Raw genomic sequence first — 22,327 nt, 5'->3', positions numbered from 1 at the left:
TGCTTTTTGTACTCGAGCAGAACCATGTTATAGGGACCTTTAACTCGCAAATATAACGTAGTAAACAGTAATCCGGAACCAAAGAAAACCCTTTAATATGTATAAAGCCGATGCACCTGTCCTAATTTCTTTTCTACTAAAATTGCTACTAATTCTGTGTTATTGCCTATTACTTTGTCACCGTTTTACCATAGCAGCTTGCAGGTAGTGAGTTGGTATGACAAAAGCAAGCTATCCAAACCTAATCATGATAACAGTTACGATTCCTTAAGAAATGTTCAATGATGATCAATTTTGTATAGTTTAGAGAATTTTTTATAATTTTTTCTCCTCCCGAATTTGATATTGAATTAATTATAGAACCATGGCACTTCTGATGTATATGAAATAAGTTGAAGAAAGAGAAGCACATGCATTATATCAGCAGATTCTGCTGGATTATCGTGAAGGTAACATGCCTGTTGTCATCAACAAACGGCCGAATCTGCTTTATGAATACCAAACAAATAAAACAACACATTATACATATAACGAAATATTAATATACTCCCCCCCAAAACACAATCAATCATCCATGCATGTGGCTAGTAGTACAAAAAACCCCTCATTCAACGGCTAAGATATAGTGAAGCTCAGTTTCCAGCCTATTTAATCAGAAAATTAGCAAAAGCCAGAGCAAGTGATGTAAAGATCCTCCCCGGACAGCCCAGAGCTCTCAAATCTTGCAAGAGGGTGTCTTTTCTTTTCTCATTGATTCGGTTTGGTTCGATGGAAGCAGTTTCGGTCCATTCCATACTGATAGTCGTCATTTCTGCTTTGCTTGTTCCTTCCATCAATGCTCAGAGCCTGGAACCAGCTCCTCCACCTTCAAGTGATGGTACGTTCTCGTTCTCTCCATTTTCCATCTCTGACACTATTGGCTTTTACCGACACTGTAATCTAATGAACATGAGTATTTTCTTTTTCCTACGGTTTTTTCGTTCATATTCCCTAAACAGAACATGCATATTGTATGGTATTCTAATTCTTGATCATTGGAACTTTTGTTTGTGCAGGGGTTGCCATTGACCAGGGAATTGCGTATGTCCTAATGCTGCTTGCACTAGTGCTTACCTACATTATCCATTGACTTTTTGTTAGAAAATTGTGTTGGTTTTGAAATTTATTGAAACCTTCCTTCTTGCCTATTTGTTGCTACCACTTGTTGCGAGTAATTTATTATTTCAAATCTAGTTGCAGCAAATTCTTTTATGAGATGACCACACCGACTTTCACTCAAAATGGAACGAAACTTCCAAGTTATACTCTGGGCAGTAACATACAAACATTAAAGAGGAATGAAACGTAAAAGTTAATTCATGCCATATTCGACTTAGGATATTGAATAATCAAAGCTTATATAGATAACTTGGCAGCTATTCAGAAGCTTGAATGTAGCCGATACATTATTTCAATCTTAGCTCCAAAGTCCAAAAACGTACGTACATGTCCTTATATACATGGTGTTTTACATTGGTGTTTACATTTTTAATTTCTTCTCTAAATACATGTCTACTTAGATGAATCTAACAAAGCCAAACATCATGTATTTTTTAAAACGGAGCGAGTATTCATGTGCCCCACCCAGCTTATAGTTTCTCGCAGTTCCATTGCAATCACAGATGAGCATCACCAAGACAATGGCTGGCTACCAACTATACAGTAAAATTGATAAACAGTAGCTCTAACAAGCTTACAACTCAGGATGCTTTAAACAAAACTTACAACTCCCGAAGGAGTCTCTAAACAAGACTACAACTTGGGATGTTCTCAACTAGTCTACACCTCGGGAATTAATGCTATAACTCTAACTAAGTACAACTCGGACAGTCATCAAGTCTCACACTACCCTACAACTTGGTAACTCACGTTGCTGTCTTCTTACACTTACATTCAGAACAAGATTTCATACACCCCCAGAAATACATACCACAAACAAACCATGCGAAATCCACAAGACTTGAGAAAAATAAATAAGCCACCGCAATTCGCAAACCAGAATTTCAAAACCGAAAAATCAAACTAGTAACATCATTAAGTTGATATATGATTTTCAGCTGAATGTTTCCACAGGCAGGGTAAGGTAGGTGTCCTCACAACCATTAATTACTAAAATATACACAGCCATGGAGTACTAAAATATAACCCTCACGTACTATAATACAAGTACTGTACACACCAAATTAATAATAAGCAGGCTTCATAGTTTTTCTCTGGAAACTAACATATAAACATTAAAGAGGAACTTTGGGTTTTGATTTAATTAAATCTTTATACAGATTGTTTGTTCTTGAATGCACACAACAATATGAATTCGTCCAAAGGAAAGAAATACCAGAAACCTCTATAATAGACATATAAGCAAGCAATCTTCAGAGAACTGTCTCTTCTCACATAGTCCAACAACCAGAAGCATCAATTTAAAGTGCCATCTCAGCTTGTAGAGCTGCCAGCTCATCATCCTCTTCAGTACGTTTCCTGACAGGTTGAGCTTGTGGCCGACTAGGAGCAGCGTGGACAGGAGCAGCTGGAGCCTGAGTTGCAGGCTGAAGGAGCTGCTCTTCTAAATCAGCACCTTCAAGTTCTTCAAGCTCTGCTTCTAATTCGTCCTGAAAAAACACACACCAATGTTACATTTAAACATAATCTTCACCCAATTCATAAAATTTAAGAGACCACAATTAAATAGAAACCACATAATAATTAATACCTCATCAAAATCAGCTGCAGCACCCAACGGAGTTGACAATGCCTCCTGAATCTGTTTCATGTTCTCTGTCTGCTCATTGATCTCATCCATGGTTTTATCAACATCATCAATATTCCTAAAAAATATCTCACAATCAGAAATCCAGAAAGCCGCAAACATAGGACTACTTCTAGAACACATGTTATCAAAGATCACAATGAAAGTATAGCTTCTATAGTTCGGAAAGCATGCCAAAGAACTTTATACTTTGACATAATTTTATATTAACTATTTTCGAGTCAGTCATAAGGTCAAGTCGTCACACAGTGTATCTAAACTCGTGTGGTAGCGTACGACCGCAAGTGTCATAAAAAAGCAAAATAGAGAATACTCCTAATGTTAAGGTCTGAGATAAAATTCTAATTTCTAGGCAATAAGAAGAAAAGGGTGATAGAAAGGCTATATACGTTGCTTTCTGCATGGCCTTCATAGCAGCTGCACCAGTTCTCAATGCATCTACAGTCTCTGTTGTTGCTTTTGCACCTTCCAGCATTATCATCTGCATAATCCAATTTAAAACTTAACCCCACTGAAAACAACTCGTTTAATCCAATTTCAAAAGTAATACAAATAAAAGAGTCAAGCTTACCTGGTCATGAATTCGCAATTGGAAATTCCCAAGCTGTTCAACTTGCTGCTCGTATAGTCTCTTCCTCTTCAAACATTGTATAGCAGCTGTAGCATCATACAAACAAACAAGTACAAACCAAATTATTAAAGAAGAAATATTCTCAATTATCACCACAACCAACACATAAGCTTTAACGAATCGGGAACCATACATACCCCTCTTGTTCCTAGATTTGGCATACTCCTTAGCCTTCTCTACTTCAGCAGCAGCCTTTTTGAGGAGTACTTTCTCCTTCTTCTCCAGCATATCAAGAGTCTAATCAAAACAAAAGCTTGTAAGCCTTTATTTCATAAATCCATCAACTGTTTTTGTATGCTGAACATATCAATAAAATACCTAAAGAAACAAATCTTTTAAGACGGGAATCGGATGTGATAATACCTCATTTAATTTGTCAAGGGTGGTTAAGGCATTAGTCTCTTGTTTGGGTTTTCCAAAAATCCTGGTAAACATCTTCCTCGACTGTAATTCAAAAGCAGCACCGATCGTCTCCTCTCTGTATTCACGAATAAGATCAACACAATAATCCAATTTTCGATCCACCAATAATAACAAGTTAAGAACAACTAACAGTCAATCAATCATCTATCGTATAGAAAGGAAAAGGTTGATCTGCACTCACCAATAAAAAAAGGAAAATTGAATTGCCGCGTTATTTGATAGGATGAGAGAGAGAGAGAGAGAGAGAGAGAGAGAAAGAAAATTGAATTTGTAATTTGATTTCCCCTTAGGGGTGTTCCGAAAGAGAGATCAGAGACGATTGATAGAATGGAGGGGAAAGGAAAGTCGCCGATGAAGCTATTTGGAATTTTCTTTGATGGGTGTTGAAGTTGCCGCTTCCCCACGTGGCAATACTTGATTTGCTAGTGGATTGTCGGATCAAAAATAGCCCAAGGGAGATTTGGGCTCTGGCCCATTTTAAGTTTTGGAATTCCGCTACTTTGGTAAAAACTATTGCTAGACGCAAGTAAATCGAGTTGGAATTGATCTTATCTTCTTCTTTTTCATCGGAATATAATTTTAGGCTTAGCCACCAAGTTATCACAATTGAAAGACTACCCTCTTCATTTTTCGATGTAGCTACTCGTTATATATCATAATACGATGGCCATTTTAACTTCAAAGAAAAAAACAATTGAAAGAACTGTGCACAGACGATTGTAGAGTCTTCCAATCCACACCAAACTCTTCTTATGAAAAACGATCCGAATCATAGATGATTAAGGTTACTCCTATTACAATTTTCTCGACTTTAGGAACAATTTTACTGATGAATCAAAATGACTACAGAATCTTCTGCAACAAGCAAATATGGTCATAGTAAATTAGGAGTAGTCTAATCTCGATCGGAATAACAAAATCCAATCAAGATATCCATCATTCTATTCACGCCTACTTGTTCCTAGCATGCAGTCATGGTTCTTATTTGTATGAGCGAGTTCAGAAGCTCCAAAGAGAAGTCAAGAACAGAGCTTAATCAGCTTTGTACATAATAATCTACATCACAGATTCACTTAATAGATCATTTTCCATTACGAAATTAAACACATAGTACCATTAAATTCTTGCATCAAAACAAAACAAATAAATGACTTGAAACTAGTATGATGTCATTCATTACAATCATCACTCAAAAACTATCTTCTCTATTGAAGCTGTTTACTTCTCAGATGAGTTAGGTCCCCTCTTCTTCCCGAATCCAACAACTGCATTCAAAATTAACAAATGCCACTTCTTCAGCATAAAAGAAAATACTTTGATTGAAATCGAATTGATGAATTCAAATTTAAACACATTCCATTTACGTTAACGATCGTGGTTGAGCTAAACAAGCATGTGAATGAATAGAGAATAGGAGTATGAGGTTACCGGCGGTGACGAATCGACGATTGTATTGCAACCTCTTGTGAGCACGGCCACGTGGCTTCTTCTTCTTGTCCTGTTTAGCCACTTTCGGTGTTTGGCCTCTCACCTTCCTGCACGAGCTAAGGATCCGTGAACTTTACCTGAAAAACCAAGATCAACATCATAAAACATAGCTTACAATACAAAATCACGCAATCAATAAAATCGAAATAGGAAAATACGATGAAGAATCATCGATTTACCCATAGTGAATGATTGGAAGCTTGCTAGCTGCAACAGGCGCCGCTTATCGGAGAAATTTGAGGAGAGTGGAGACTGAGAGCAATCTATTGGAAGGGTTTTGTTAGGAGATTTATACCGGAAGCATCAGATAGTGGCCATGACTTCGGCTCGTTGGACGATGGCCCATGGGCTTTTTCGTAAAAATTAGTTATGAAAAATTGACATGTTCGGATTCAACCCGCCAATCCACCAATTTTCAACCTGTGACCCGACTCAACTCAACCAGAAAATCATGTTATTTTACGGGTCGGTACACATTTTGGCAGCTCCCTGGATTTCAAGATTCACGTTGGAAGAAACATTTCTATTGACGGTTAGGAATTGGGATTACTACTCTTTCACCAGTTCAATTACAGTGAATTTACTCGACATTTGTGAATTTCTCCATTTGGCTCCGATTGTGACTTGGTCATGGTGCTCCAAAAGCTGACCCGGAAATGGCGTGACTCCGGCGACACTCTACCGACGCGCGACGACGATGATTCTCGTCCGCTGGACACCCAAGGTTTCTCTCCCCAAGTAATTATAAAGCCGAAACAGTATCAGATTTTGATTTCGTTTTTGTATTCTGACATTTATCATTAACAGAGCAAGAGGAGTTGATACGATCATTTGAAAGAAGTCAAGCTCAGCAGAGTCGTCTGTGGAGGGTATCTTAACTATGTTTAAAAATACATACTGTGAAAGATTTGCAACTCACTGATTGAATTCTATAAGTAATTCTTTGTTTTCTTTCAATTGTAGAGTTTGTTTGCTGCATTTCTCTTTTGCTTTGCGGCATTTCTTACTTACTCCATCTATCAGCAGGCCTTTTCTCCATGGGAACTGGTAAATCTAAATCCCTTGTATTATCTTAGCAGTCAATTTATAATCATGAAGCAATGCTGTTTAGAACGATAACAAGCTTTTTTTTCCTGTGTTGAACAGCGCTATCATGCTTATTTCATGGAAGACATTAGCTCATGGATGGTTATAGCAGCAGGTTTGTATGCCTACATTGTTCTTTCATTTGTCATTCCTTATTTCACAAATTGCGGTTGTTAACCATACATACTCGTTATTTTTTTTTCTTTTCCAATCATCATCTGGGAGTTTGATCACGCTTCTTTCCTTTATTAGCGTATGGAACTAGCTACTAGATAATTGTGGCTGGTGGTTTTGTACGATTCATTGATGAAACCAACAATTTGCTAATGCCCTTGGTTTTGTAGTTTAGCATAACCATGCACTTTACCCAGGATGTATCAGCTTTGACTAATACTTTAGCAGTACGATCAAATATATCGGATTATTAGTCTTTGAACAATTCATGATTAAGTTGTATGGCTTGCTCTGCAGTCTGCACTTTATGTACGACTACCTTCTTATTTACCTCGTCAGCGATACTTTATTCCTTTGAAATTTTCTGCATGCTTATTCTTTTTAATTTGAGGATATGCCAGATTGGATAGCTGTCTTAGCATGCACGATGTCCATCATGGGACTACTCCATGGTTCAAAGAAGCAATGGCTATGGTACTCAAGCTATGTTGGCATAATGTTAGCTGTTTTCTGGTTGTACTTTATGCTTAGGTATGTTGGGTTTATAAGATTTTCTCTTGTTGCTCTTTGGTTACTTAAAAGTACGATTATCTGTACTGATGAATGTTTGCTGTGTTTCATTATTTGCGTGCTTGCACTACTAATATAATGACTTTATCTCAAATTTAGATTGCCAAAGTTCAGGTGGGACGTTATCTGGCTGCCCTTTGGGTCTCTAAGGTATATATTCATTGTTCTTTCTTTGATTCAATGCCGCAATTATGATTCCAAGCTCCTTGTCGATGAATATTTACAGTCTGAATTTATCCAGTGGAGCTGGATTATCTCTTTATGTTGAGCACCTGCTTACCCAGTCATCCGAAGAAATTAGAAAACTCCAGAGCTATATGTATGCCTATAAAGCCAGCTAAAGTTCCATAGCCTGCTCCATTTTCTACTTTTCACTGGAGAAAGTTAAAGCGATGTGAGGTGGGACGTGTGGTTGAAAGGATGGATCTCCAATGCATATGGAAGTGAGTTCAGGGCATATCGAAATCAGTTAGGTCTTTGTAGTTGACAAGTATGTCTGTGTTGTGTTCATCAGTCCCTGCTATGTTGCCTAATCCATTCCTACTCTTCAACCAGTCTCGTGAAAACCAAGTCTATATATACTGTATGGTTCATGGGTCTCTATATAAAAGCATTTCCATTGCATTGATCTCTCATTTGAGTCTTATTTTTGTCACATTATCGACATAGTGATAAACAATGAGATCTAAGACGTTACGAACTCATACCTTGATGAATAAAACACTCCGACAGGTTTAAGGTTTCATGTATTTTAATACGGCAGGAGTCGTAACGTTTGATTTGGCTTAACAAATTCCTAACTGACCCAATCCGTCAAGTTAAGAACTGCGTTGAATGCACGCACCAAACCCAGTATTCTGTATTCGAAGCGAATTTTCAGCAAGACACAACCAAAAAACCACAAAAAGGATCTTCATTTACCAGAAGCAAATTCATAAATTTAAAACAACTGAAAAACCGAGTGTTATCATCATCTGGGAGCAAATAAAACAAGTCATATTGCATTCAAAACTTGCTAAAACTGATACAAAAAGTCTCAAGGAGGCCAGAACAGAGCAGAATAGTAGTTAAAATGAATTAATCTTCTTCTTCGATAAGTTTAGTTTCAAGCCCACTGAATCCCTCTGGTGGTACATCAGCAACGGTAACAAGGGAGAAGAATTCCTCTTTGGCATCTTCGTCATCGTTTCTCTTGCGAGCAATGCGGACCCTGATCCTCCTTGGAACACTCCTGATGCCCCTGCTCCAGATGTGCTTGTTCAATTTCACGTCAACTCTCACGTCTTTGGTTCCCATGGCTTTCACTGCAAACTTGCGGATCTCCTTAATAGCATTGGGTGCCTTCTTCTTGAAGGTACTGTTCAAACAAAGGCAAAACAATGGTTTAGTTTATTCAAACTGTCCATCCAATGTTACAAAAATACTGGCAAGTTACTCTATATTGTGAAAGAGTTTAGGCCAGCGGCGCTAGTTGATGGGAATATATTGGAATGAATATACAAGTCTACAGCCGGAATCAAATCGTACAAAGCTTCATGTTCTAGAAAATCATAAAAAGTACCAAAGGAACACAAAATAATTCACATCTCTTGGAATCGAAATCTCAAAACATTTAACTTATACAACAGCCACAGAACCACCATGTATTGTCTATACCAAATCCTAGACTCATAGTTGCACTTTGAGATAAATATTCATGTCAAAGAAAACCTAAATGCACATCTCTTCTACTTGTTAAACCATCAAAATTAATTCATATTATCACGATTACGTCAAATTCTAATGCTTATGACACTAACGAATACAACATTTGCAACAGTGTAAAGGGGAGTAGAATATTAACAAGTAACATGGCCAGATTTTAGAAAGGCACGATAAAAGACCTCAAATTACATCAAATAGAACCTTACAAGCTATAAGATCCAATCAATGATCGAGTTAAGCTGTATAACCACGACGAATCAAAAAGAAGAAGAAGAAGTAATAGATGTAAAAATTACCATCCATGAAGACGCTTGTGAAGGTTGATGGTGTACTCTCTGGTAACAACCTCTTCCTTCCTTCCTTTAGTTTTCTCCACCATTTTCACAGTCTTCAACGACAACGCCTCTTTACCTGTATTCAAACAATTTTTTCACTTTAGTCTTCGAAAAAAGATTAATGATCGATCGATTATATAAATAAGAGAGAGAGAGAGAGAGAATGCAGACCTCTGATATTGGGGAGAGAGCTGCGAGACTGAAGTTGAAGTGCGGAAGAAGGAGACCTGAAGTTAATAAAACCCTAGTCGTCTAGATGCTTAGCGAAGCTTTGGATCGTTGCTTCTGTGGCCTAGCAATTTAATAATGGGCTCTATTTGGGCCTTTCAAAGTCGTAATGGGCACAACTGTTCAACTTTTTACTGTATTTCTTTTGGTCGACTCGTCAAGAAAACACGATAAAGTTTTGATTGAATCCATTCCCCTGCCCTCTCTCATTTTTCCTGAGCTCACAAAAGCCTCATACTCATACATGCTTTTTTTTTTATGTAACATACCCATACATGTATTTTTATTTTATTTTATTTTTTTAATGATAAACATACTCAATTAGTCATACATGTAATTTTCCCAAGAAAATTGTAGATTGAATAAGCGTATTGATTGATATTCCGCCATCTTACCTACTGTACTTTCCCATTATTTTACAACTAAAAGTGATTCAAGTGAGAATAGAAACAAGGGTCATCTCATTGTTGTACATGTTTGTTGCATGAAGTATTCAATCATTTTAACTCTTACTCCTCCGGTAGTTTTAGTTTTATTCGTGTAATGAGCTATCGTATAATGTAGATGAACTTGTCTGTCGGGATATTTTGAATGAATGATTTATGGCACTATCATCTTAAAAAAAAAAAAAGTCGTTTTGATCGCGGAAGGATTCTCAACTGCCAATTGTGATCTCCAGTGCATTTGCAAACTTATGCTGCAAGAAATATATACCAACATGGATTTCCTCTCATTGAAACCATACTTGCTCTCGCGAGCTCATGTTGACTATTTGCAAGTAATCCGATCATCATCAAATAACTATCAATGGAGGCAATATGAGCTAGAAATTTTGGAATATGTCTCAATCCTTCAAAACAAGTCTCAAACCATTACTAATTTCAAAAGATTCATCACATACACTAATTACTTAAGCCAAACCATCATCTACAATCACACTCCCTCCACAACTACAATAGAAGACAAACCGAAATGTAGCATAGACCAGGAAATGATCAGTTATTGTCTTCATAAAACAGGTTCATGGAATTACCATCACACGTAAAGACACAATAAACAAACCTTCTAGTTTTGTTTCTACTACGAAGTGCAGTGTTCCATTATATGCCTGTTGCCGAGCATTGGACATCAGCAAACTTTCGTTGAGACTTCCCTATGCACTCATCTCGCTTTCGCTGGCCGTGGCTCTGATTACTCCCGCCATCGACGATATCAGAATTTGTAGAAGGTTTAAGCGACCTTCTAATGGAATCTTCATTCAAAATTGCACCCTTCAACTTATTCACCGTGACATTTCCATCTGGAGCTGAATCACAATGAGACGTTACGAAACTCTGCCATGAATCTGGTAAAGATATCAAAAGTAATAGCCTTTGAACTTCATCATCAAGCTTGAGTCCCATAAAACTCAACTGATTAGTAATTCCTGCAAACGTATTAAGGTGATCTTCCACTCGTGTGCCGTCTTGGTGTTTGCAGTCCTTCAACTTCTTTATCAGTAACACTTCGTTATTAATGGTCTTGCTTGCATATAGCTGCTCTAGCTTTTTCCACAAGACATGAGCATCAGTCTCGTCTCTAATGTGATTATACACATTATCATCTACCCAATGTCGGATTATAGCACACACCTGCCTATTTTGTAATATCCACTCATCATCACTCTTTCCATTAGGCTTTGTCGAACTAAGAACAGGCAGATGAAGCTCTTTCACATACAGAAAATCCATCATTCTCCCTTTCCAAGTGTGATAGTTTGAACCATCTAGATTCATCATATTGCTTGTATTGGCTTCCATGTGATAGTGACGAAATCGAGTCTATTCAATGCTTAATCAAACACAATGACAACCAAAATTTGATCAAATTCTCCATCTTTGTGTACGTTTCTAATAAGCTAAACAATGAAATAGCAGCAAGCAATTCATCCACGAGTACAATAGAAAGCAAGCAGAGTCTACTCTGATCAAATTTCCATGACAACAAAATACACCGAAAATGATCCCTAGCACTCTGCCGACACGATTTTATCCTTGATTTGATACACATGAACTTCAAACAACTCGGCAATTTTTCCTCCTAAATGTTCAAACTTTGCGGCATGCAGTTAATGTGAACTTTTGAAATCGTTCTTTCCTTGTCGGCCGCTGTCGTAGCAGAAATTTAATTAGGAATTTGCCATCTCGTTACGCGCCAATTTATGTTATGGAGTAATTTTTAACAGCTACCTAGGCGTTAGGGATACAAAATTTAGGTATCCACATGCAATGTTTAAAAGTTTAGGTGGCAGACTGTAAAGTTGACTGAAGCTTAGATACCCATCAATTAATGGGATTATTTAGAGCTCAGGCCCTCCTCTAACTATGTAGTTGGGCCTGATACGGCATGTGGGGTAAACGGAGTCCATATGCTGTATAACGGCGTCATTAATTTTTCCCCCGAAGATAACGGAGTTAATTTCGGAATCATAGTTTTAGGCCTATAAATAAACGTGGTTTGTGTAGTCTCCAGCCAGCCTTCGCACCTGGTTCTTAAATAGGTGACCTTTTTGCCTTTTGGAACAAGCTAGTAGTGGTACACATTAGGAATCAGATTCACTAACTTTTCGAGCATATTTAATAAGCCATTTAGCTTATTCTGTACATTTGCCCTTTTCCATTCTCTTATTGTGAGAAATATCATTCATATTTCCGTTCGTCTCCGGGAAGAAATGGCCGATCACTTCACTGATGATCAAGTCTATGCATTCAAGGAAGCTTTCTGCCTCTTCGACAAGGATGGCGATGGTCTCATCTCTATCTTGTGCTTATAATATATACATAATTGTCTGCTCAATTGGCCAGTTCATTTTAAGTTCCAATTTCTTCGATTAGTTTCCCATCATTAGGATTATTTGTTTTTGATGTTTCAAATTTTACATTTAATCTCATGCATAGAATTGAACTTTCCTGTTATTTAAGATAGACATTATACAAAACTATGTCTCTTAAATTTATGCTATTTAAACATTATTTATTGAAGTCTAATATAAGAATTGCAACCAAATTTATGATGTGGATGGATGGTCGAGTGACGATTATTAATAATGAATGGTAAACCGTAGGTTGGCAAACTAAATAGTTTTGAAACATCAGAGAATAAACTCTAGCTAGAATTAATAGGGGTGGGCAAAAACCAACCGAACCGATGGTTTTAACCAAATCGATCAATTTGATTCGATTCGGTGAATATTCTAAAATGGTTCGGTTTTGGTTTGCAAAAATAATATTCATTTTATTTTAATTAATTTGATTAAATCGATTTTTGGTTAAAATCGAAATGAACCAAAATCAACACATTAATAAATATCCAATACGATATTCATTATTTATTTCAATCTTAAATTTTTAATATTTAAATCAGTTGTAATCTGAGAAACTTACTCCAATTTGATTTTCTTATATTTGTAGATTTAAATATTATGTGGATAATTTGTTTACAATAACATAAAATGTTTGAAGAGAAAGTGAACAAAGTAAGTTGAAATTTTTTTTGGATAAAATCGAAACCAACCAAAACTGACCGGTTGATTTTTTGATAAAACCAGTTATAAAACGGTTTGGTTTTGGTTCATCAATTTCGATAACCGATTTTTTTTTATTTGGTTATTTGTTTTAGAAAATTGAACCGAAACCGATTTTGCCCAACCCTAAGAATTAATATTCATAAATTTAAGAAATATATAGTGTACGTAAATTAAATGTGACAAATAAAAATTATGTAACATATGTTGAATTTAATTATATATCAATTCAGGTTCCATCAGTACTAAGGAGCTGGGAACAGTGATGCGAGCGCTAGGCCAAAACCCGACAGAGGCAGAGATCCAGGAAATGATAAACGAAGTTGACGTGGATGGAAGTGGTGCCATTGATTTTCCAGAGTTCCTAAACATGATGGCTAAGAAAATGGAGGATACTAACTATGAGAAAGAGCTTAAAGAAGCTTTTCGAGTTTTCGACAAGGATCAGAATGGATTCATTTCGGCAACAGAGCTTAATCACGTGATGATGAATCTCGGTCAGAAGCTCAACAAGCAGGAAGTTGATCAGATGATTCAGGAAGCCGATATTGACGGTGATGGCCAGATCAACTTCAACGAGTTTGTTAGACTCATGATGGCTAAGTGAGTACTCAAAAGCTAGCTTTATTTCTTTTAAAAGTTTTTGGCTAAATTACCCATTAAAACAAAAATAAAAGTATGAAGATATATTTCATTGCACTAGTATAAGAAATTACATTTGACATAAACTGATGTAGGAATCTGTTGTTCACTTGTTCTTTCTATTTTGTGGTCGTAAATGGAATGTATGATAGGGAATATTGTTTTGGACCATATCCTTCGGTTTAGAAAAGCATCCAGTTCATTAGACAAACTTTTGCATCATTTTAGTTGTTACTTGACACCTTTGTCATGTGTATTATTTCGAAGAACATAAAATTTTATTCCATAGCTAAAACTTGGTACAGGCCGATCAGTTTGAACCGATCGAAATCGAGCCAGAACTACTTTTAGTAAAGTCTTGATCCAATATCAATTACAACTTCTAAGCATCGACACAATTGAACCTTAAAAAATGACCTGGCATGATATATTGGTAAGCATTTACTTGAAAATATATATGAATTTGGCACGTATCTTTGTCATAAAAGGCTTTAAATCATTATATGTTTTAAGATGGTAACTTCTCTTGTTTTGACTTATGATCCCCTCAGGAAGAGACATAAGGTAGCTGAAAATGGAAAACAATCTGGCAGTGACAGCAACAAGGCTAATGGAGGAAAAACAAGCCGTCGACCAAAGACATGCACCATCCTCTAATTAATTGAACGATAGTGCAAATGATCACTACTTATGTACAAGTACTTAACGTTCATTATATTTTTACAATGATAATTAAACTACCTATAAATATGGACGAGCAATCTTAATTAAATTCCGGGAATAAACATTTTAACTTAACGTCAATCAATGTGGACAATATTTCTAAGGAGCAATCTAAGGGTAAAAAAAAGGAACTAAGAGAGCTATTTTCATTGATGAACACTATGTGAATTTGGGTTGAATTTTAGAACATGGGGTTTTGGGAAATTTTTTTTGAGAAAAAAGCAAGTTTTTGAAGGGAAGGGTCATCTAACTCCTAAGGAGCAAGAGATAAAGTCCAATAAGAAAACAAGCCCTAATTCATGTTTACATTAGAATAATTGTGAGTTTTCTGTTGGTATGGGGATTAGATTTATTTATCATTATCATTATTATTATTTAATTTTGTTTGATAATTGACAAATGGCATCATCCATACAATAAACTGTCCAAACGAAAAATATCGACTACATCAAGCTACATCTCACATAATGAAAAACAAAGCGAAAAGGAGGAAGAACTAGAGTAAAGTTTTATTTATTTATTTTACTTCAGAATAATTGACAAGTATGTTTGTGTTCAGCAGTCCAAGACCACGTATATATATGGACTATGGCTCAGGGGAACTTTATATAAAACCCAATGCATTGATCTCTCACTTGATTTTTGTCACATAATCAACATAATGATAACAATGAGACGCATGATCTCTAATGAGCCTTCACTTTTGATGGAGATACATTATCCAGTATCCACAAAGACTTTTCACCGTCAAATTAAGTCAAACTAATTCAAATTGGTTAGTTCGAATCTAATCTAATTGGTTTAGACGTTAATAGCTCATATTTTTATTTTGACAGTTAATAGCTCAGAATTAAATGAAATCATCACTTGGGTTAGACAGATTTTATCGAAATTGTACTAATCCAATGTATATATACAAATCATTACATTTGATTTGGCTCAACCAATTCCTAATCGAATCAGAGCAAATTACAGTGGAATTGATTATCGACTAAAGTTTGAACAACTAAAGCCGGCCCATTCCTAAATGTAAATCCTTTTTTTTTTTTAATAATAAAATCTAAATCCTAAGTAAGATAAAATAAACAATTTGGATAAGACCTGATTGTTACTTCCAAATCAGCAATGAGCCTGATTCTTTGAACTACAGGCCAAAAATCGGACCAAGTTCAAACCAAAGATCAACTCCATCTTGACCGTTAAAATATCGAAATCCGACGGTCGTCCTCAAATCTTTAACTTATGGAGTATGTCAGCAATATTATATTAGCATCCTACTGTAACTCTAGTCAGCAACGTTTCTACTCCATATCAGCTTTGCATTTTGTTTCTCTTTTCAAAGGAAAGCAAAATGTTGCGCTTATCACTCAGAAAAGGTGAATAATCGTCGGCTGAATTAATCTACTTCTCTTCTAAATTTTGAAATGATCAGATTTCACCATCATTTTTTTTCATACTCTTACGGTTTTGCAGTGACGAATCTGAATGTTTTGAGGCTACATGCTTGTGCTTTGAGGTATTCTGAGTACTCTACTCAAGCTGAGCCTTCGTCCAACCAGCTTCATCCTCCGGTAAAACTATTTTTCCTGTTTGCTTTACGAGAATTCTCTGTTTGTTAGCTCGGAATTTTGACGAATTCATTCTTTTATGGAAATATTTGATGCTGTTTTGTTGATCCAGTCTGAGTTTCGGTTAAGGAATAACTCACACTGGCACTGATAATGGGTAGTATATGCAAATTCAAAGGTTAAATCAGTATCGATGACATATTAGATATCTATTATCAGTAAATTTATCTGTTGAAAGTGACAAAACGCAGATACTAGCTAATATTGCTTTAATGTATTGGACGTCATAATCCATAAATCCAGTGTCTGAATGTACATACTTTCTTGTGTTTCTGACGGACGGACTGAATTTTGATTTTTGTCTCCTTAGTAGTTTTGTCTCGGGGATTTTGATTGCAAATGAAGTGTTTGGTACTTTGGTTATTGTTCTAAATGCTGAAGAACTGATTCCTTGCATCATCTGTTATTGTTTTAACTTTATTGGGTACATTTGGTTGCTGTGTTTAACAGCTTGGATCATATTTTTAGTTACAATGCTTCTTGAGTGTATTTTTGAAACTTTTATTGATTTCATCCGTTGATCATGGTTATAACAGAGGGTTCCCAACCTTATTGAAGGCGCTTTTGTCCACTCAAAAGCATCAGCTACTATTGACGTCATTAATCCAGTGAGTGTACAAACTTTCTTCAGTTTCTCCATCTATGAGGCTTGCTTGGAAATTTAAATATTTTAGAGGTTTAATAGATTCCGAATTTGGTCACAGGCTACGCAAGAAGTAGTTTCACAAATTCCTTTGACAACAAATGACGAGTTCAAAGCTGCTGTATCTTCTGCCAAACAGGCATTTCCATCTTGGCGCAACACTCCTATTACAACCCGTCAACGTATTATGCTGAAGCTACAGGAGCTCATTAGAAGGGACATGGTAAGCAATGAGTATATATTTTTATGTACAGAGTAATAAATAAGCATGCCTCCGAGCATTTTCCTTGTGCATCTGGAATTCTGGATTGAGATTGCAAATTAAGAGTGTTAACCACAATTGATTGCAGGATAAGCTTGCCCTGAATATCTCAACAGAACAGGGGAAGACCTTGAAGGATGCCCATGGAGATGTGTTCCGTGGACTAGGTTTACAGATATTTTCTTTACTGGCTATTGAGATTATGGAACTTAATGATGATGGGCATTTCAACTTACACTTTTGTATTAACTTGGTTTTTGTAGAGGTGGTTGAGCATGCTTGTGGAATGGCGACCCTGCAAATGGGAGAATATGTTCCCAATGTATCCAATGGAGTTGACACTTTTAGCATTAGAGAGCCAATTGGTGTTTGTGCTGGAATTTGTCCGTTCAACTTTCCTGCAATGATACCCTTATGGGTAAGATTTAAGAATGCCACCTTTTGTTTCTTGATGCATGTATTTAGTTACTGTTGTTGATATCAGCTTTATTGTTGAGGCTATAAAACAAGTTATTAGAAATCCATGTTTATGTGTAGATGAGTGGATGCCGTTTCAAAAGTTCAGTTATCTTCTCGTTAGTTTCTACAGGCTTATGAAAAACTTACGGGATATGTTTGCCCCAAAAATTTAATTTCTAAATGAGAAGTTGATCAAATTATCTACTGCAGATGTTTCCTGTTGCAGTTACCTGTGGCAACACCTTCGTTTTGAAGCCATCAGAAAAAGATCCAGGTGAGTGAAATTTTTCAAGTCATTTCAGTTTTTAATTATCTTGGATATTTCTTTTTGCTCCAAAACCAATCACACCCCTGCTGCTACCTGGAATTTGGTGGTTCTTGATAAGATTCTTGTAATAGAGTCTAGTTAGAGAAAAAATATTTTTTAAATGCAACACTAATTCCATTTCTATAGGGTGCAATGTCACACCAATGGCTGAACTTTTCTCGTCCCATTCTTTTTTTTTTTTTTTGGTCAACTAGTTTAAAATTTTATTAACCAAGAAATATACAACTTAAAACTAACAAAATTCTCAAGTGCAACAACCTGCACTTACTCAACTCCAGCTATCTATCCAAGTGTCATAATTCTGTTTGCTCCTATACATCATTGACAATCTAACTGAACGTTTCACAGATTCTATTACTCGAATATGAGAGACAGCCTCTCCTCTAAACAGTAACTTATTCCTCTCCTGCCATATGAAATAAACTAGAGCAAGAAAAGACCAACGCCTAATACTGGCCAAAGCTGGCTTCCCTGTTGCTTTTTTAGCAAACCAGCTAATCTCTCTGCGCCATCTGAATGGCAGCCTGTGAATAGCAGCTCTTGGCATAATATCCCTCCAAGCCAAAATCGAAAACGGGCATGTGAAAAACAAGTGGCCAACAGTCTCACTTCCCATATCACATTCTGTTTTTTGTATTGTCACGTTCCAGCTTTCTAAGGCATCTTGAAGGGAACTAGTTCTATCCTTTATTTGCCTGTTGGATTGTGAATATTAATAAGAAAACACCTGGCAAAGATTTGTGTATATTTTTCTTAAATTTTATGTCTTCTAAATCAGAATGGCTCTTTTATAGATTTGTTTTTTGTGTTTTACTAGGGGCTTCTATACTGCTTGCTGAGTTGGCTATGGAAGCTGGTTTACCAAAAGGTGTCCTAAATATTGTTCACGGCACTAATGTACGCCCTTTCTTAAACTTGAAGCTGTTATTTATCTCATTAGCTCTGTTATTTATTTATTTATTTTCTAATAAAATGCTACCATTTGCATGTGTGTATTACTGTCATTCCTTTCAACTCACAATTTCAAATTGTTTGATTTTCCAATGGACGAAATTTTTATGAGATGTAGCATATAAACTTGTGTAGCAATGAACTCTTTTCATGAAGGATATACTTTCAATCAGCTGTATCCTCTTAGACCTGATTTTCTAAGGTCTTTCAATTTGTGGCAGGATATTGTTAATGCTATCTGTGATGATGACGATATCAAAGCTATATCATTTGTCGGTTCCAATAGTGTAAGTTTCTTATTGGTGTCCACTTTCCGATTTCCCAATTTACGACATTTAAATTTAAACGTATGCCTGAGCACTGACCCTCCTAGTAGTTCATTAGAGTCATCACCCACATTTTAGGTGAGTCAGCCCATGACTCAAACCCAAATTTTCTTTTCACGTCCTGCATCTGTTTTCCTGTACCCATTGCATTGGATGGACCTATTTAAGCTTGGATTAGGAAGCCTGCAAGTAGTTTTTATTTTATGCTCTATTTCTCCTGGTTTCTGTGTGTTTATCCATCTATATTGGCATTATTTCCAACTAGCCTCATTTTCTTTTTATTTATTGCATTGAAAGGCGGGCATGCACATATATGCACGGGCGTCAGCTAAAGGGAAGCGTGTTCAGGTAAGGATGCGTGATTTGTATTGTTAATGACAAAATGCTCTGTTTTCTCAATGCCAACATGATTATATTTGAATCTTTATGCATGTAACTATTGGATTAATAAATATTATGAAAATTGCTTTGCTCAGTCCAACATGGGGGCCAAAAACCATGCTATTGTCATGCCTGATGCAAATGTTGATGCTACGTTAAATGCTCTAGTTGCTGCCGGTTTTGGAGCTGCCGGGCAAAGGTGCATGGCTCTCAGCACAGTAGTTTTTGTTGGCGGCTCAGAATTTTGGTATACCATTTTTCCTCAAAGTTTTTTTTACTGGTTTTAACATCCATGTCAGCATTTGACATGTGTGAACCATGCAAGAAATAGACATTCATCTTTTGTTATGGTCAGGGTACTGTAATTTGCAATGAAATGTTGGTGGGAATATGAAGTTTGAAAATTGAGTTATCCGAGATGTGTATATTTTTGGAATGACAGAAACCTGCTGCAACTTTTCCAGGGAGAAAGAACTGGTTGAACGAGCAAAAGCTCTTAAAGTAAATGCAGGAATAGAGCCAGATGCAGATCTTGGCCCAGTGATTAGCAAACAGGTAACTGTACTTCCAATGAATTTTGGCAAAACCATTACTGAAGTTTCTATTGCTCAGGATTCAGAAATTGTTAATATTTCTAGGCGAAAGAGCGAATTCACAACTTAATCCAGAGTGGTGTCGAAAATGGTGCTAGACTGCTGATTGATGGGAGGAATATTAAGGTACTGCATTGTATTTTTAATGTTTTCATACATTGCAATATGAAGTATTATTCTTTACATTGTTTAACTTTTATATTGTTCAGCATGTGTCTAAATGGCATTGGAGACTAGACTCTCATAGATGAAAATTTACTGTTGAAAAAAGATCATAGTAGTTGATAACTTGATATTGAATAGATCAAAATGAGGCTCGTGGATCTGTTGAATTGTTATGAAACATAACAGGACTGGTGACATTGATGGATGTTAGATGATTGTAATCCTCCTCCATTTGTTTTTGGCTGATATTAGGTTCCGGGTTACGAGCATGGAAATTTTATTGGTCCCACCATCTTATCTGGTGTCACAGGTGACATGGAGTGCTACAAGGTAAATATTTTAAAACTGTGTATGACTTACCCTTTTTTAGATCAAACTTTGCATTGAACCTTTAACCACTCTCCAATTTCAATCTTGACTTGTGCAGGAAGAAATATTCGGTCCTGTGCTTCTCTGCATGGAGGTGTGTATTATTCTGTTTATTGCACAGATTATTGGTCTCTTGGTTAATCTGGCTTATGCTGACACGTGTCTTCTTATGTTTCGTTCAGGCTGACAGCTTAGAGGAGGCCATGAGCATAGTTAACAGAAACAAGTACATTCTATTGCACACTCTCTTTTAATTTGAATTATTACCGTTCTTCCATGCATGCCTTTCTTAATGGTGTGAGTATCCTCTTTCTTTCTTTTTTTTGCACAGATACGGCAATGGGGCTTCCATATTTACTTCATCCGGTGCAGCTGCCCGGAAATTTCAGATGGAAATCGAGGCTGGACAGGTAAAATGCAGCGAATAAATACTAGTATAGTAAAAACATAAAAAGCAAAAACTTATCTCCTTCATGGTATTTTTTTCATCTCAGGTTGGCATCAACGTACCCATTCCAGTTCCACTGCCATTCTTCTCGTTCACTGGTAACAAGGCGTCATTTGCTGGCAACCTTAATTTCTATGGTAAACTTATACCTACTTCCCCACAACTTTTCCTTGATAATACCTTTTATTATTGACCTTAACAAACTTTCTTTGTACTTTGATTTACAGGTAAGGCTGGCGTGAACTTCTACACCCAGATCAAAACCATAACACAACAGTGGAAGGATTTACCCAGTGGCGTTTCCCTGGCAATGCCAACTTCTCAGAAGCCATAATTTACTACGGAGGAGCTTATGTAAATGAAGTTTCTTATTTTCTGTTCTGTATACTCTCAGTTTTCGAAATAGTTCAAACTAGAGAATGGATGTACTGGAGAATAAAGCAGCTAAATGAAAATCAATGACAAGATATTGTTGTGAAATTTTTTTAGTTTGCAGCATTTTATCTTCGCCTCTTTCACATGCTGTCCAATGTCCATGGAGAACGGTAGATGTGTAATTTGAACAACTCATATCTTTGTTACTAAAACTATGTTCAAAACGGCATACTAACCAACAAATTCAAGGAAGGTAACATGCTCCATCAAAGGTTCATATAAATCAAGGATCCTCTTAGACACCCAAATTTATTTATTTTTTCTAATCATTAACCAACAAATCATGGGAGTCGTTCTCTCGATGCCCTTGCCTGTTACAAATCCAGTAAAGCTAAACTATTGGGATAACATTTGGAAACTAAACGTACTTTCGAGAATCAAAATTTTTCTATGGAGACTAGGCCATGAAAGTCTTCCCATTACGGACCAGCTGCTTAAATGAGGTATGTCTCCTTATTCTCTCTGTCCAGTATGTGCACAATGCCCTGAAAATTCTCCCCATCTATTCCTCTCGTCCATGGACCATTTGAGTATGGATCCACTATTGCCTACATTAGACACATCTAACTTTGCAATTGAAAACCTAACAGATTGGTACTTGACTATACACTTTATTGCCAAATTCTGTTTGGGAATGATAGTCATTTCAATGGAAAATGCACTATCCCTGCAATCATGTGTGATCATGCAAGAAAATGGCAAGAAGAATTCATTGCAGCCCAACCTGTTGTTCCATCGGTAACCAGATCCCTACCGAGGACGGCAAACTGGAGGAAACCTCTATCAAGTTGGATAAAAATCAACACAGACAGTGCAATATTTTCAAGACAAAACAGAGTTGGTTTAGGGGCTGTAATCAGAGATGAAAGGGGGGAGATCATATGCAGTCAGCTTTTGTTGCAGGTTTTCCTGATGCATTACTCTCGGAAGCTATGGCTCTATCGATGGGAATCAAACTAGCGCTCGA

At 36.5% G+C, this 22,327-nt stretch overlaps 5 protein-coding genes and 1 pseudogene across 6 annotated transcripts; 3 read left to right on the top strand and 3 right to left on the bottom strand.

The window, feature by feature from the left end:
* Window positions 1-2,459: 2,459 nt before the first annotated feature.
* On the bottom strand, window positions 2,460-3,872 carry LOC139881878 (vacuolar protein sorting-associated protein 32 homolog 2-like). The gene is made up of 6 exons (XM_071866276.1): window positions 3,801-3,872; window positions 3,575-3,674; window positions 3,378-3,463; window positions 3,196-3,287; window positions 2,750-2,864; window positions 2,460-2,648 (listed from the first exon to the last, which is right to left on the bottom strand). Exons 1-6 carry the CDS (start codon window positions 3,870-3,872, stop codon window positions 2,460-2,462), a joined length of 654 nt encoding a protein of 217 aa, XP_071722377.1.
* A 1,206-nt stretch (window positions 3,873-5,078) lies between these two features.
* LOC139881865 (small ribosomal subunit protein eS30z/eS30y/eS30x-like) lies at window positions 5,079-5,531 on the bottom strand (annotated as a pseudogene).
* Window positions 5,532-5,978: 447 nt separating this feature from the next.
* On the top strand, window positions 5,979-7,519 carry LOC139881864 (uncharacterized). The gene is made up of 7 exons (XM_071866266.1): window positions 5,979-6,072; window positions 6,156-6,217; window positions 6,312-6,395; window positions 6,495-6,549; window positions 7,010-7,139; window positions 7,278-7,328; window positions 7,420-7,519. The coding sequence occupies exons 1-7, from the start codon at window positions 5,979-5,981 to the stop codon at window positions 7,517-7,519; spliced, it is 576 nt and encodes a 191-aa protein (XP_071722367.1).
* A 736-nt stretch (window positions 7,520-8,255) lies between these two features.
* LOC139881879 (large ribosomal subunit protein eL31z-like) lies at window positions 8,256-9,261 on the bottom strand. Of its 2 annotated transcripts, XM_071866278.1 has the most exons (4): window positions 9,179-9,261; window positions 8,448-8,535; window position 8,388; window positions 8,256-8,344 (listed from the first exon to the last, which is right to left on the bottom strand). In XM_071866278.1, exons 1-4 carry the CDS (start codon window positions 9,259-9,261, stop codon window positions 8,256-8,258), a joined length of 261 nt encoding a protein of 86 aa, XP_071722379.1. The 2 variants fall into 2 exon arrangements, with proteins under 2 accessions (XP_071722379.1, XP_071722378.1); XM_071866277.1 differs by having other exon boundaries at window positions 8,256-8,535.
* Window positions 9,262-12,155: 2,894 nt separating this feature from the next.
* LOC139881875 (calmodulin-6-like) lies at window positions 12,156-13,614 on the top strand. Its single transcript, XM_071866273.1, has 2 exons — window positions 12,156-12,231; window positions 13,241-13,614. Exons 1-2 carry the CDS (start codon window positions 12,156-12,158, stop codon window positions 13,612-13,614), a joined length of 450 nt encoding a protein of 149 aa, XP_071722374.1.
* Window positions 13,615-15,723: 2,109 nt separating this feature from the next.
* On the top strand, window positions 15,724-21,259 carry LOC139881862 (methylmalonate-semialdehyde dehydrogenase [acylating], mitochondrial-like). The gene is made up of 19 exons (XM_071866265.1): window positions 15,724-15,748; window positions 15,846-15,943; window positions 16,537-16,608; window positions 16,705-16,866; window positions 16,994-17,072; window positions 17,169-17,323; window positions 17,575-17,638; window positions 18,510-18,589; window positions 18,865-18,930; window positions 19,267-19,317; window positions 19,446-19,597; window positions 19,815-19,905; window positions 19,989-20,069; window positions 20,361-20,438; window positions 20,536-20,571; window positions 20,660-20,703; window positions 20,809-20,887; window positions 20,972-21,062; window positions 21,153-21,259. The coding sequence occupies exons 1-19, from the start codon at window positions 15,724-15,726 to the stop codon at window positions 21,257-21,259; spliced, it is 1,611 nt and encodes a 536-aa protein (XP_071722366.1).
* The last annotated feature ends 1,068 nt before the right edge of the window (window positions 21,260-22,327 follow it).

Source organism: Rutidosis leptorrhynchoides, unplaced genomic scaffold, assembly GCF_046630445.1.
Source record: "Rutidosis leptorrhynchoides isolate AG116_Rl617_1_P2 unplaced genomic scaffold, CSIRO_AGI_Rlap_v1 contig204, whole genome shotgun sequence".
Lineage (NCBI taxonomy): Eukaryota > Viridiplantae > Streptophyta > Magnoliopsida > Asterales > Asteraceae > Rutidosis > Rutidosis leptorrhynchoides.
Note: the sequence above shows the minus strand (reverse complement) of the source record. Positions and strands in the feature narration are given on the sequence as shown.